The sequence below is a fragment of the Leopardus geoffroyi genome, chromosome D4 (genome assembly GCF_018350155.1).
Source record: "Leopardus geoffroyi isolate Oge1 chromosome D4, O.geoffroyi_Oge1_pat1.0, whole genome shotgun sequence".
In the NCBI taxonomy this organism is placed as follows: Eukaryota; Metazoa; Chordata; class Mammalia; order Carnivora; family Felidae; genus Leopardus; species Leopardus geoffroyi.
This window is the reverse complement of record NC_059342.1, coordinates 82,178,737-82,195,271: the sequence shown is the minus strand read 5'-3', so window position 1 is coordinate 82,195,271 and position 16,535 is coordinate 82,178,737. Positions and strand designations below refer to the sequence as shown.

General features: G+C 39.6%; 1 protein-coding gene across 4 annotated transcripts in view; it reads left to right on the top strand.

Moving 5' to 3' along the window:
• RC3H2 (ring finger and CCCH-type domains 2) overlaps positions 1-5,934 on the top strand; it is a 53,074-nt gene extending 47,140 nt beyond the window's left edge. For 3 of the 4 annotated variants that reach the window (XM_045470258.1, XM_045470259.1, XM_045470257.1), the window contains one exon: positions 625-5,934. In XM_045470258.1, the coding sequence (XP_045326214.1) occupies positions 625-820 (196 nt within the window). In that variant the 3' untranslated portion in view covers positions 821-5,934. The remainder of the gene's footprint in view (positions 1-624) is intronic. The other variant, XM_045470260.1, reaches the window with a different exon arrangement.
• The last annotated feature ends 10,601 nt before the right edge of the window (positions 5,935-16,535 follow it).

The window sequence follows — 16,535 nt, the reverse complement described above, 5'->3', positions numbered from 1 at the left end:
TTCTTAGATTTAATATTGCCATTTTATATAATTACCGCCAAAATTATGGGTTAGTCTTGAACTTAATAGTTTGTTGGCCTTAAATTAGCCAGTATTTTAATTTTTTTTAATGTTTATTTATTTTTGAGAGAGAGAGAGACCAAGCATGAGCAGGGGAGGGAGGGGCAGAGAGAGAGGAGACACAGAATCTGAAGCAGGCTCCAGGCTCTTAGCTGTCAGCACAGAGCCTGATGTGGGGCTCGAACTTACGGACTGTGAGATCATGACCTGAGCTGAAGTCTATTAACCAACCGAGCCACCCAGGTGCCCCTTAATTTTTTTTTAAGTTTACTCATTTATTTTTTGAGAGAGAGAGCATGAGCAGAGGAGGGGCAGAGAGAGAATATCCCAAGTAGGCCCAGTGCTGAGCCACCCAGGTGCCCGTCTAGTGTTTTAATTTTTTAAATATGATTTTTGGAAAAAGGGACTTTTTTAGTGACTGCTGATATTTTTTAGTGATAAATACCTGCCTTTACTAGGGGCTTTTGAAGTTTGTTACAACTAATATTAAGCATGTATAGTTATTCTGTAAAGGGTTATTCACTTAAAGCTAATTTGTTTTCAATGTCCTTTATTTTCTCTCAGGGAGGAGCAAAAAACAATTCTGCCGGTAACTTCTTGCTTTAGCCAGCCACTCCCAGTGTCCATTAGCAATGCAAGTTGCCTCCCCATCACCACATCTGTCAGTGTTGGCAACCTCATTCTGAAAACTCACGTTATGTCTGAAGATAAAAACGACTTTTTAAAACCTGTTGCAAATGGGAAGATGGTTAACAGCTGAAAGGAGGTTCATCTTTCAAATTTGTGACCATACCATGGAAGCATTTACACTAGCTTTTTATATATATAATATATATTATATAATGTATATTTTTTTTAAAAAAAGATATTACCGGGGGCATCCATTTCCTGTGGACTCTTTGATACTTCAAGCCCTCTTGCATTAGCATTATGAAAAAAAAAGAAAATTTACTTTACTAGGGTAACACGTTCACTTTCCAGAGGTGATTGGAATTTGGACATTTAACTTAAGCTTCAAGCAGCTTTTTATGAGTTTGTAGCAATCCGGTGCAGTAACTGAGCCATTTCCTATTTTAAATGGCTTCTATAGAAAATTAACAACTCAGTTATTAAACTAGCAGGATCCTACAATGATACATCTAGTGAAAGTAGACTTAATTAACTTATTTATTTCTATTTTATGTTTTGCTGAGAGAAATTTCCATCTCATTCCAGCTGCTTTATTTATCTTTTTCATGGGACTTTGCATGGATTTTTTTCTTTTTCTTTCTTTCCTTCTTTTTTTTTCTTTTTTTTTTTCTTTTTTTTACTTTGAAGAGTGGAGTTAGATGTTCTTACCATAGAATTTTACAGGGTTATATACTAGCTTTCTTTACTGCATTATATGTAGGAGTGTGGTGCAGTGCTTTTATCTGTAGCATTGAAATTTTTTTTAATTTTCCATTTTTCAAGACTAGTTTCTGCTTTGTTAATATTTATACACAGGCTACTTGTTGAAGTAAGTAATTAAATATATAACCAAGTGCCTAAGTCTTTCAGCTGATGTACTAGATATTAAATTCTCCTAAGTTATGCAGAATCGTTTTTACAATTTTGATAAATTATGCACTAATGTAATGGCAGTTTTTTAAAATGCAGATTTAAGCCTGTACATTATTGAATCTGATGACTTGGCAAAAGAATCAGGTGCTTTCAGCTTTCTTGACAAAACCCTGTATGTAGCGTTTGCACTGACTAACAAGATGGTATTGCTGGGTTTTTTTTTTTTTTTTTATTTAAACTGATTAATTTGGATGTTCATTGCAATATCTTGGTTAAGTATTGTTTATTGTTACTTCACGTTGCGTTTAATTTTCCTTGTTTTCTGACCGTTAGGTTGTTAAGACTATGAACCATGTAATAATAGAACATTGGCTAACCTTTATTCGTACTTAAAAACATGAGTAATTTCTGCCCTGCTAAATGTGACTGAAAGTGTTTGGACCTGGCATCTGGAAGCATGCAGTATGTTCAACCAGCCATGCCCCAGATTTGGGGGAGGTATTTTTGAAACCTAAACTTCAGTCGACATTTGGAAACAAAAACTGGGCATTCCTTCCTGGTGATCTCACCTATAGTTTGTCTTTGTTTTTCCCCAGTTTCTTTAAGATTAGTTTGACTTTTATTATTTTTTTTAATTAACTTCTGTGAAGTTGTTTACTCTGAAAATTGTACTGGAATATTTTAAGCCAAGCTGATCTTTCACCAGGTGTACTGTATGTAAGGGCTTTTCCTGCTAGCAAGATGCTTAAACAGGATCATGTTATTGGTCGTCTGAGCTATTTAGTTGTTTTACAAAACCACAGCATTGTATCAGATAAGATTTTGATAAAAAGTTTTGTGCACATTTCCAGGGGCGGGAGGGTTGACATTTCCCTGAAATTTCTTGATCAGAATGAGTAAATACTGGTGTTTGATACCTGTCTTAATGAACATGCTCATAAGGTGACTGATAAGTTGTAAATATACCTGAGAAACAAAGGGGTAGTTTTGATATTCTGGTGTCAGTATGGAAGATCTTACACATTTATTTAATATTCAAATGTATGAGGATGTTTGTTTGTAGCATAACAGCACAGTAGCCTTGACTTCGTTTCCTTTGGTTAGTACTGTACCCTTTTGCCATGGCCAGTGCTCCCCATCCCTACAAAGACATTTTATTTATTTCACTCTGTAACCTGAAATGAATAGGAACAAGAGTTTTAAACCATGTTACATTAACTTATTTCTGACATTATAAATTAGCCTAGGATATTACAGGAACATGATTGTTATATAATTTATATCAGAACCCTTCTATAAATATGCGCTTATTACATTTAAAATGCTTCCAATGTACTTTATTTGCTGTTTGTATTTCCAAAAAGGATATGCAAACCAGTATGTCTATTTCATGGATATTTAAATAGTGAGATCTTCCATGTTGAAGGTAATGTATTTTTTTTTAAGATTTTAAAATTGCTATTTTGTTACAAAATAGAGACCTATTAACAGTTTGAGAGCTCCTTATGTGCCCTCAGGGAAAGAACCCTCTGTGCAACAGAACTACGCAAAACATCTTCAGCACGTTCTGAGGGTGAATATATACTACATAAATTGATCTTGTGTATTTAACCTTATCTTTTTAATTTTAAAATTGAAATTTTGAAACTTGGTTGTGCTCTGCTGGAGGGGTTTGGGATAAACTGCTTAGGTGTTTGCCTACTTGTCCAGTGAAATTACATTTGCATCAGTGTATGTATATACCTGCCAACCTTATTGGTATGTCTCAGAACATTTATATTAAAATAATGCTTGTCTTGCAGCAGGTGATCCCATAAAACAATAACTCCCTGTTCTTAAAAACTTACTCTCGTTCTCACTAACAACATAGGAATTGTTTCTTTGTTGGGATTATTCTGTATTGCATCCTTTATATAGTGGCCATCTTCTGTTTCTCATGGTGGGTTTAATGTGAGGGAAAGATGTTGGTTCTCTGCCACTTCAGAAGAAAGAGCAGTCTTTCTGATCCTTCTTCAAAAAGTTACTCCCTGATGTCAAGAGGAAAAAAATTATAAATCAGACCTAGGATGTGACTTTTTAAAATTGGGTGCCTTCCCTGTCATTTGACCCTTTTACCAACATGTGATGTACATGCGTTTGAAATCAGTATATAAGGCAATAGGAGAGGAAATGTGTGATGTTGGTAATTTAACTACGTGTGGTGCCTAGGTTCAATTAGGAAAAAATAGTCTGAGGTCTGGAAAGTGGGAAAATGGTGGGTTGTGTGTTTGGTTTACTTCTTACATGTTTGTTTTTCCATTTCTGAGTCCCATTCTGAAGTCCATGTGCCTCATTCAGATTCTGTGAATCTAAATTCAGTAGTTCTCTTTTGTAGTATCGTTTCATTTTATAAATTCTGAGAAGATTATGTATGTATTTCGTCTAGTTGGTGCCTGACCAGAGCAGATTCCCTTGCCTGTCCTGCCATGACTTCCTTTCAGTACCATCTGATAAGCAAGTGTCATGCATGAAGGTCGTGCATATAATTTTCAAGAGAAGGTAGTACTTCGTTGGGTCGATGGCACTGATTTTTTCCTAGTAGTTACTTACTCTCACAAGAGAATTATAAAAGAAACCTTGCCTCCTGTACGAGAACTGAAATTTTCCATTTGTATGGATCTAGTCCCGTTCACTCAAATTTCAAGTTGATTCCAAGTATATAAAGCACATCCCAATTTTATATGCTGCCTTGAGAAAAGAAGATGCACAGCTATTTCTAGGAATTTAAAATGGGATCATTTAAACATTTGAAAACGTTTTAAAAACCATCTAGCTTGCTCTTGCATTTTAGATGTTAAAGCCTGTGTTGTCTTGTTAGCAGGGGTGCAATTGTAATGATTAGATTCAGATTCAGCATGTGATTTCAACTTTGAATCTGAATGTTTCTTCCCTAGCTTCTTTGTGTCATTTCCTGAGCAGACTGTCACCAGTGTTGGTAACTAGGCTTAAAGGGAAAAGTTGCATTGCAACTATGTGTTAGTTTCCTGGAAGAACTTTTCTTGTGTTTTAGTGAGTGAAGAGTGTTGATGGGATCACTTACTGTAACTCCTTCATGAGAACCCCTTCTGCAAGCAGAAGCAGAACACAAATGAACGTGCTCAAGGAGTATCCCATTTTCTGGATAAATTGAATACATTTGCTAGTTGTTCCTTTTTACTAGCAGTTTCTTTGTATCCCTTTGCTGGCAAGGGAATACAAGGAGTCAAGGCCACTGATCAGAACACCCCACATTTGAGTGGAGTCTTATTTCTACTCCAAGAGCAGTTATTCCCCCAAATCCAAAATTGGCAATTTTTCTTTTTTTAAATAAAATTTTAAAAATATCCTCAAACCAGTGGAACATAGACACTGGCTGCACTTAGTACTGCCAACAGCCAAGGTCATTTGCATATATTCCATCAATCTGTCGAGAATTAGGCCTCACTTTATAACCCAAGGCATGGAAGTGCATGCATTCTCTTAGCTGGGCAAACAATTATACTGTAGTTGTGATACAACACATGTGGCTTTTATTTGTACTGCACATATCCACTGTACAGCCACTTGGGAGTATCGTGGTTAGCTTGCAGCAACTGCTGTCTGCATTTATACTGTTTATTGCATATTCTTTTCCCTGGAAGTGAAAGAGAAATGTTTTTCTTGTTGCATTGATTACATTTTATAAATTTGCTTAGCTGGAAAGTTTGGGAAAAGAGGCCTGTTTGTCAATTGTACAACCGATTGTGAAGCTCTAGTGTGAATATTTTTACGTCTGTATTAGACATTTTCTTTGCAAATCTATTGTTCGATTGAAATGTAAATGAAATTAAAGATGGTGTACACCCATCATGTAAAAAGCAGGCACCATCTCTAAGATGGATTTAATGCTCATTTTTAAGGCATATACTCAGCTTCTATTTAAAACTATAATTTAAAAATAATTCTGTACAATGAAATGGGGAATATATATGGGAATAAATTCTATTCCATTTATTTCAATTTGAATTTCCAAATTGTAATGTTTCCCTTTGTGCTATAGGAATAGGATTAAATGGGGGAAGGCTAGGATTTCTAAAGGCCTGTATATGGGGGGAGGGCAGAGATGGAACAATGAGGGTTGTGATGATAGTGAATAGCAAAGAGTGAATTCTGTGTGTTTTTGCTGTAGCACTGAAGTGAAGAGATATTAGCTTTGGCTGTTCACAGAATAGAGCATCATGATTTTCAGTGTTTGAGAGAAAATTGATGGAAAAAGTTTGCAGTACTTGACATGTATTTGCATGCACAAAATAAAATTATTTGTCCACCTTAAAAGTTGTTTTAGTGTCAATATTAAGTTCATGGTGCATTTGAGTTATATTGATATCCTTGGGATACATTTTGGCTTAATTAAGCTACCAGGATACTCCTTGAGATTTAAATAATCACCTGCCTCAGAGAGCCTGGCTGGCTTAGTTGGTAGAGTATACGACTCTTGATTTTGGGGTTGTGAGTTTGAGCCCCACGTTGAGGGGTAGATTGTACTTAAAAATATATTTTTTTAATGTTTTTAATTTTTTTTTTTTTTTTTTTTTTTGAGAGAGAGAGAGAGAGAGAGAGGTGTGAGTAGGGGAGGGGCAGGGAGAGAGGAAGACACAGAATCCAAAGCAGGCTCCTGTGCTGACAGCTCAGAGCCTGACACAGGCCTCGAAACCACAAACCACGAGATCATGACCTGAGCTGAAGTTGGATGCTTAACCGACTGAGCCACCCAGGTGCATTCCTAAAAATCTTTTAAAAATAAATAAATAATTGCCTGCCTCACGCATACGTTCCTGGGAAGGATCTGAAGAATGAATAGACCAGGAAGGTTGAAATATTTTGTAATCCAGTCACTTCAGTCATTAAAATATAAAGTACTCTCTGTATGGGAAATGAGGGCATAGATAATACTAGCAGTTCACAGTCTAGGTGAGGAAGGAAATAGGACAAATACATAAATATAATAAGCCCTAGTCCGTGCTGGTCATTAAGTTCAATAAAACACGAACCCTTCCTCTGGAAGCTCACAGTGTAGAAAATGGGGAAGACAGATCTGAATAACCAGCTCAGTGAGCTATGTTCTAATGTAGGGTGTATGGAAACTCCAAAAGGTAAATTATGGGGCAGATGGTAGTGGTGGTAAGCCAGAGGAGATGGTTCTTTGAGAAATGATCCCAGGCTAGATTTTGTAGGCTGAATAACAGGTCACCAGGCAGAGACGGGAATAAACACCCAAGCACCTACCGTACCTTCACGACAACCCACTCTGTACCTGAACTCAGTTCTTCTCTATAGATATTATCCCTATTTTCTATCTGAGATGTTAAGTAACTTGCCCAAGACTCACAGCTAGAAAGTAGTGGAGTCAGACTCAAGTCTGTTCTACCTCTCAAAGGCAGTGAGTGAGGGTGACGATTGGAACCTGTTTTAGCTATAAGTGTTACAATGCAAGGAGTTTTTAAGGAATAGTTTACGTAACTCTTAGAGCACTTAATATGTTCCAGACACAGTTCTAAGTGCTACAGGTATATTAAAATCTAGGACCATTATTGTCACCGTTTTACAGGTGAGAAAACTAAGGGAGAGAATTTGCCTGAATTCACATGACTAGATGAGGTAGGTAGGGATCTCTATGAAGGACACAATACCATAATAAAAAGACTGTTAGGGAGTCTTGGAAGTTAGATGATCTGAACAATTTGGGGTTTTAGAAAGATCACTTTGGTAGCAGTGTGAGGTGAGGCTGGAGAAAGACCAGCAGAGAAGCCAGGTCAGCAATCTAGGTAAGAAGTGTTTAGAGGTGGCCAAGCAGGGATGGAGGGAGAGAGGGGTGAATCTGGAAAGCAGGAGACAGCCATTGACGATTTGTTGTAGAGAGAAGATATTAGACATCTACACACTATAGTGGATTAGATTTGGCTAAGAGTCCCAGATCTTGTTGCTGAGAACAGACCCTTATTTGTGAGACATGTAATCTTGTATAAGCCCTGGAGTGACAGTTTAGATCAGGAAGAAGAGGAAGAAACATCGATAGTTGATCCAAGCAAAAGAGAGGAAACTTAAGGAAATGAAATTCCAGGAAGATTTTATTTCCTTTAAGATACAATTGAAAATTCCACAGTGCAGTGGTTCCAAACTTACCTACACATTGCAATCACCTAGGGATCTTTTAAAAATCCCAAAGCCCAGAACACACATAAGACCGATTAAATCACAATCTCTGGGGTGGGACCAAGGCATGAGTACTTTTAAAGCTCCCCGAATGCTTCCAATGTGCAGAGAAGTTTGGGCACCACTGCTATAATGAATGAAAATAGATTTGGGACCTGTCTTAGCCAAGGTATTAAATAACATCCATTGTCAAATGTTCAGGCCCATATGGTTCTCGGAGACATTCAACAAATATTTTTTTATGAGAATCTATGTACCAGGCATTAAGGATACAGGAGTGAACTAGTCCCTAACTTCGTGAAACTTATAGTTGGAGAGATAGACAAGAAGTAAAAGGTGAATTTAGATAATGAGGAGTAAAACCAGAATGAATATCGTGTAACCCACTGATGAGATTTTGTAAGGTGGGAGTGGTAATTCTCAGCACCGTGGGCAGTTTTAGATAGGTCAGTCTGCCAGACATCCCTGTCTGGATCCCTAAGAAACTTCTCAGACTTAACATGTCACAGACTGAGTTTCTGGTATTCCCCCCACTCCCCAAACTACACCTCCAGTCTTCCCCATTTCAGATACTTCCCCCTCAATCACTATCCGTCCCTCTTAGTCCAGTAGCAAATCCTGTCCGCTCTACCTTCAAAATGTATTCAGAATTTGACCACTTCTCACCACCCAGGTCTGAGCCACTACTATCTTTCACCTGAATTAGCCTGAATAGCTTCCTGTTCTCCCTGCTTCTGCCCTCACCTTCCTTCAGCAGCTAGAATGATCCCTTTAAACTGTTAAGTCTGATTATTTCACTCTTGTGCTCAAAACCCTTCAAATGCATCATCATCAGATTGAAAGCCCAAGCCTTTTCTCTGGTTCTTTGCTCCTATGCTTACTATGCTCCAACCTCACTGCCCACCAAACCAGGCATGCTTCCATCATAGGGCCTTTATGCTTGCTAATCTCTAAGGATTAAGTCTTCTGCCCCCACCCTCACCAGATGTCTTCATGACTAGATACTCCCTTTCTTAAGGTCTTTACTAAAAAGTGAACCTTCATGAAAACTGGATGGAGAGTTGGGGTGGGAGTGGGGTGCCTATCTAAAATAGATATTGTAACCCAAGAGACTGGATGAGTTCAACTGTTTTTCTTCTTTTTAAACTTTGTATTCTGAAATAGTTAACAGAGTCACAGGAAGTTGGAAAAATAATAGAGGGCCCGTGTACCCTTCACACCGTTTCCTAACTGCTGGCATCTTTCATAACTATAGTATAATATCAAAACCAGGAAGTTGACATTTGTAACAATCTACATACCTTATTCAGATATCACCAGCTTCACATGCACTCATTTGCACATGTGCGTGCACGTGTGTGTGTGTGTGTGTGTGTGTGTAGCTGTATTCAGTTTTATCACATGTAGATTTGTGGAATCACCACTACTCCCAAGATAACAACTGGAAAAAAAGAAAAAGGTAACAGTGTTCCGTCACCTCATTGATCCCTCCTGCTACCCCTTTACATCGACATCCATTCCCTTCCCTTATCCTCATTCATTCCTAACCCCTGGCAACCACTGATCTGTTCTCTATCTCTATAATTTTGTCATTTTGAGCATGTTATATAAATGAAATTATATAGGATGTAACCTTTTGAGATTGGCTTGTTTTCACTCAGCCTAATTCCCTTGAGATCCATCCAAATTGTCACATGTATTAGTAATTTGTTCCTTCTAATTGCCGAGTAGTAAATGTACCACGGTTTGTTTAAACATTCACCCACTGAAGAGCAGTTGGGTTGTTTCAAATTTTTTACTATTACAAATAAAGCTGCTATGAACATTTGTATACATATTTTTGTGTGCACATAAGATTTTTGTTTCTCAAGTATTTTATGAGTAAATAAATTCGTATGCCTGGCCTACCTCTGAAAGAAATGGATAAACTGGACTTATACAGTCTTACCTTAAAAATGGACAAATTCCGGGGCGCCTGGGTGGCGCAGTCGGTTAAGCGTCCAACTTCAGCCAGGTCACGATCTCGCGGTCCGTGAGTTCGAGCCCCGCGTCAGGCTCTGGGCCGCTGGCTCAGAGCCTGGAGCCTGTTTCCGATTCTGTGTCTCCCTCTCTCTCTGCCCCTCCCCCGTTCATGCTCTGTCTCTCTCTGTCCCAAAAATAAATAAACGTTGAAAAAAAAAAATGGACAAATTCCCTTCAACGTACTATTTACCAAAACAGATACAAGATCAAAAGAAAAATTGGCATAACTCTTGTATTACTTACCTATTGTCACATAACAAATTACCCAAAAACCTAGTGGCTTAGTATAACAACATCAATAATTTCATAGTTTCTGTGGGTCAGGAATCTGCATGTAACCTTCAATGGGTCCTGTGCTTCAGGTCTCACAGGTGGTGGCTGGTGCCTTAGTCATCTCCCTGCTCACCTGGGGAAGCATCTGCTTCCAAGCCCACTCCCTGGATTGTTCGCAGGATTCAGTTCCTCCCGAACTGTTGGAACGAGGGCCTCGGTTTTTTTATTTGTTGAAGGCTGCCCTCAGTTCCTTGCCATGTGAAACTCTCACAATCAGTATGGTGGTTAGGCTCATCTAAGCAGCAACCAAGAGGAGCCGGAGACTGGGGGCGGGGGGTGGGAGGAGGCTGTAAGTCAGGTGTTGGGTGGCGGGGTGGGGGGGATGGGTAGAGGGAGGAGTGGAGGGGTGGCTATAAAGAAGTCACAATCTTTTGTAACTTGATCTTGAAAGCAAGCAAGATCCCATCTCTTTTGTCATTATTACTTAGAAGCAAGTCACCTGGTCCAGACCACAGTCTGGGACTGATATACCTCCCCGCCCACCCCTGTTATTCATGCTCTGAGTAATCCCCTTTCCCTGAGTGTGGACTAGACCTAGTGACCTCTTTATCTCCAGTCGGGAGACACAAACCATAAGGGGAAGTTTCACACAAAGAATTATTAAGATCTAATAAATGACCATAAGATAAAAGGAAATGCCATATGGTACCCTGTGGCTTAGAGAAATTCCATATGGCTCCCTTCCCTACTTGGAAAGAGCCCCCCCTTACCAAGACTGTAGTTCAGACTTCGGTGCAGAAGTTGAAGTTCAGCCCGCTGGACATTAGGGATGTTTGCTGGTCTGCCCAGGCTGGAACTGGTTGCTAGCCAGCAGAAAGCAAGTCTCCGGACTGCAAGTGAGCTACACAGGAATCTGTGGAGGTCGTTGGCATCACCGCAGACAGGAAGCCTTTGAGTGACCATGCAGGCAGGTCTTCAGGGCACCAATTTTCATGTTGACAAGGCCATGGGAAGACTATTGCTAGACCCACTGAGGTAGGTGTGTATATATATGTGTGTATATATACACACAGACACACCATAGCCAATTGGGTTTATGTCAGGAACGTAAAGTTTGTTTAGCATATGAAAATCAACTTGTGCAATCTACCATATTAACAGAATAAAGGTTCTATCTGTTATTATAAGATCTCAAAATTTAATGAAGCTCCATTTTGATTGGCTTATAGAGATTTAAAAGTATATGAAATAAGAGAAACTCAAATATTTCTAAAAAAAAAAAAAAAACAAAACTTGTGCTCCTTACATTTTAAGTGTGTGAGCTATTTAAAGAAAAATAGTTACTAAAGCTATGAAAGCAAAGAGTTTTTCTGATTTTTCTCAGATGCCTTAATCAAAACTTTAAAAAGAAATTTAGGTGTGCCTGAGTGGCTCAGTCGGTTAAGTGTCTGACTCTTGGTTTCGGCTCAGGTTCATGATCTCATGGGTTCATGAGTTTGAGTGCCACAATGGGCTCTGTGCTGTCATCATGGGGCCTGCTTGGGATTATCTCTCCCTCTTTCTCTGCTCCTTTCCTATCCACTTTCTCTCAAAATAAATAAATATTTAAAAAAAGAAAGAAATTTGCTCCTTAAAGTCAACCCAACATCTAAAGAAAATTTCAGTTAACAAAATTAAAGCCTGCATTAAAGATAACACTTTTAGGGGTGCCTGGGTGGCACAGTCGGTTAAGCGTCCGACTTCAGCCAGGTCACGATCTCGCGGTCCGTGAGTTCGAGCCCCGCGTCGGGCTCTGGGCTGATGGCTCAGAGCCTGGAGCCTGTTTCCGATTCTGTGTCTCCCTCTCTCTCTGCCCCTCCCCCGTTCATGCTCTGTCTCTCTCTGTCCCAAAAATTAAAAAGTTGAAAAAAAAAATTAAAAAAAAAAAAAAAGATAACACTTTTAAAACTGTAGAGACATGTATCTAAATATTATATCGAGGCGCCTGGGTGGCTCAGTCGGTTGGGCGTCTGACTTCAGCTCAGGTCATGATCTCACGGTTTGTGGGTTTGAGCCCCGCGTCGGGCTCTGTGCTGTCAGCTCAGAGCCTGGAGCCTGCTTTCAGATTCTGTGTCTCCTTCTCTCTCTGCTCACTCTGCTCTGCTCTCCCCGCGCGTGCTCTGTCTCCCTCTGTCTCTCAAAAATAAATAAATGTAAAAAATTAAAAGTAAATAAAAATAAATATTATATAATTATTATTGATTGTATATTTATTAATACCCAAATTTAATTTCAAAATAAGAAAGACGCTCAATTGCCACAAATTGGCCACACACACCCCAAAAAAGAAGGAAGGAAGGAAAAGAGGGAGGGAGGGAGAGAAAAGGTGGGGGATGGGGGAGAGAAAAAAAGAGGAAATGAAAGAAAGAAAAGAAAAGATTCGTTATTGCAAATAATCCTTATACTGTTTAATGTCACCCCGAACCATCTCTAGACCTTTAATACTTCTATAAGAAAAAATCCAGTGACAGGGACAATTTTGTTCTAAATTTGCAAAAATATTGGTGGGAAACTCAGTGGAAGACCAAATCCTGTTTTACCTCCATCGTAATCTGGAAAAACTGTAAGGGTAGAGCAAGCCTTGAAGCCCATGCCTCAAGGCATTTAAACACTTTTATATGAATTTTATTCAGTTACTTCAAATTTTCAAATATGTTTCACAAAGGTTTATAAATCTTTTGGTTAGATCAAGATTTTCCCTTGATAAAAGGCAAATGCACCTGGGTGGCTCAGTAGGTTGAGCATCTGACTCTTAATTTCTGCTCAGGTCACGATCTCAGGGTCATGGGACCACGCCCTTGGCAGGGGCTCTGGGCTGAGTGTGGAGCCTGCTTAAGACTCTCTCTCCCTCCCTCTCCCCTCCTCCCCCGCTTGCACGCTCTCTCTCTTTCTTAAAAAAAAAATGCGAGGGGCGCCTGGGTGGCGCAGTCGGTTAAGCATCCGACTTCAGCCAGGTCACGATGTCGCGGTCCGTGAGTTCGAGCCCCGCGTCAGGCTCTGGACTGATGGCTCAGAGCCTGGAGCCTGTTTCCGATTCTGTGTCTCCCTCTCTCTCTGCCCCTCCCCCGTTCATGCTCTGTCTCTCTCTGTCCCAAAAATAAATAAACGTTGAAAAAAAAAATTAAAAAAAAAATGCGAGTGCTTTAACAGTCACAAAACAGCTATGGATTTAGGTTTTCCTACTAAAATACTTTCAGTATGATCTACTGATAAATAAAATCTTACAAGTAAAATCCTTTAAGAACTATAAATTACACATGGTACTCCCATTAAACAGAAACGTCATAATACACACCACCCCCAAATTCTGCTAAGTTCAGCAGTCCTGGTGAGTATTGTTAGGCAACTAACTAATATATACAATCATATTCCTGACAGATGCAAACAATATTCCCAGTGAGGACACCACTAGATATATCCCTCCATCGTATACAACCAGGAGAGTGAATATATTAAAAGAGACATCAATGAAAATCAGTCTTAAAACTCTACCAGAAAGGGGGTTCCTGGGTGGCTCAGTTGATTGAGCATCTGACTTCAGCTCAGGTCATGATCTCGAGTTCATGGGTTCGAGCCCCGCATCAGGCTCTGTGCTGACAGCTCAGAACCTGGAACCTGCTTTGGATGCTGTGTCTCCCTCTCCTCTGCCCCTCCCCTGCTCACACTCTGTCTCTGTCTCTCAAAAAAATAAAATGTTAAGAAAAAATTTAAGAGAAAAAAATGCACCAGAAAGGACAATTTCAGGGAGTATTAGCTACAAAAAAATTATTCTTAAACTCTAGAACATACACATATAAACATATCTAAAAAGTCTTCCACTCCTGACTTGCCTCTGTCTCTCAAAGATAACTATTTTATTTCTTATGTATTCTTCAGTGCTTTTCTTTATGCATATATAAGCAAATAACATTATTTGTCCATATTTTTTTTAATGTTTATTTATTTTTGAGAGAGAGACAGAGCATGATCAGGGGAGGGGCAGAGAGAGGGAGACACAGAACCCAAAGCAGGCTCCAGGCTCCAAGCTGTAGGCACAGAGCCCAACGCAGGGCCTGAACCCCTAAACTGTGAGATCATGACCTGAGCTGATGTTGGACACTCAACTGACTGAGCCACCCTATTTGTCTAGGTGCCCCTATTTGTCCATATTTTTTTATGCAAAAGACAAGAAGCTAATACATAATGTTCTCCACCTTCCTTTTTTTTTTTTTTTTTTTCAACGAAATACTATGTTCATGCAAGTATATCTATAGGAAGAACTTCCAGGAGTGGAGTCACTGGACTAAAGGTATATATTTTTTAATATTGACAGATATTTCTCATCTATAAGAGTTGTATCAATTTACATCTCACCAGCGATGCATTCCCCACAGTCATGCTGTTGTCAAAGTTTCCGATATTTAACTATCTGAACGGTGGAAAATGGTATCTGAGAGGATTTTTTTTGGAAGAGAACCAGGAAAGCATATTAGCACACTGTAGAAAGGAAGTTTGAATATGCAGGGAGTCAGAGAGGAGGTAATTGCAGGAACAGAGTCCTTTACTAGGCTGGAGGAGCAGGATTCACTGCAGGAGTGATTCATGGAATGGGTGCTCTGTCACGAATGGGTGCCCATGGAATGGGATGCAAGGGTTGTGGGTATATTTTCACGGTGGCCTCAAGTGCAAGTTCCTTTTGATTGCTTCTGTTTTTCAGGCAAAATAAGAATCAAGGTCGTAAACTGAGCCAGGAGAGAGGAGAGAGTGTTGCATATTTTGGGAAAGAGATGTGAATTTCTTCTCTTTTTTTTAAATTTTTTTTTTCAACGTTTATTTTTTTTTGGGACAGAGAGAGACGGAGCATGAATAGGGGAGGGGCAGAGAGAGAGGGAGACACAAAGTCGGAAACAGGCTCCAGGCTCTGAGCCATCAGCCCAGAGCCCGACGCGGGGCTCGAACTCACGGACCGCGAGATCGTGACCTGGCTGAAGTCGGACGCTTAACCGACTGCGCCACCCAGGCGCCCCGTGAATTTCTTCTCTTAATGAGTGGGAGGGTAACCTGCCCAGGGAAACAAGGATCTTTGAAGCACTGAGGATTACAGCCTTCAATTTAAAATGAATTTTGAAGGACAAAGGACAGTCCATGGATAAAGAAGATCCCTGCTTCAGGGAGATGTCAAGAAAATTAAAAGCAAAGCATCCATCTAGCATTCATTTAACAGATATTTACAGGGAATGGGCCATGCAGAGGCTCTGTTGCTGGGTGCTGGCTTGTCACTTAAAGCAAATCACAAACATCCTCCAGTTGGTTAATTGTTCACACCAATCTGATTAAGGTAAGATTATTCACTCTGCAAACAAAAATACAAAAAAAAAAAAAAAAAAAAAAAAACACAAAAAAAAAAAACACAAAAAAAAACCATAGGATGTCCATGGGATGATTTTTGATTTTTCCTAAATTTGGGGAGGGGAGTTCTCAGTCTTGATAGTCTAAACAAACTGCTTCTCGGAAAAATGGGCCTGTATAATAAATTTGCAGACAATTTCAGGTGGTTGTAGAACCGCAAGTTGAGAATCTCTCTGTCAAATTAGGAGCCCTATTTTAGAGTGTATTGTTTTAGGATGTTTTGAAGGATTCAATTTGCACAAAGCTTTCTACTTTATGGTTGTGTACTGGACACCTTAATAAGGACTCAGAAATTGAAATCATTTTAGGTTTTAAAAAAAGTTGCAAAAGTAGCATAGAGTTCTCCTATATTCTTCACCAAGAATCCTCAAAGATAAACATCTTAACCATAGTACAATTATTAAAACTGTTGATACACTACTATCGTTAATAGACCTTATTCCGTCAGTTGTCCCGTTCCTGTCCTTTTTTCTGTTCTAGAATCCAGTTCAGGAATTCACATAGCTTTGTCAAGGACCGGGCTTTTTTTTTCAACGTTTATTTATTTTTGGGACAGAGAGAGACAGAACATGAACGGGGGAGGGTCAGAGAGAGAGGGAGACACAGAATCGGAAACAGGCTCCAGGCTCTGAGCCATCAGCCCAGAGCCTGACGCGGGGCTCGAACTCACGGACCGCGAGATCGTGACCTGGCTGAAGTCGGACGCTTAACCGACTGTGCCACCCAGGCGCCCCAAGACCGGGCTTTTTTTAATTCTGGGGCAAATTAACGTCTGAGTCTGTCATTAAGAGTCGCGATGTTATTAAGAACCAATGAAAAACACATATGAAATGATTTCAGAAACTTCAAAGATAACTAAACAAACTTTTCTTACTACTCAGAATTGGGTATATGCAGTGTAGCTTTTCATTTAAAGTAAAACAAAGCAAATTGAAATGTATTATTGTCGTCGAGGTGTTTTGTCCCAAAGGAGGACCCGTAGCCTTTCCTTCAACCACCAG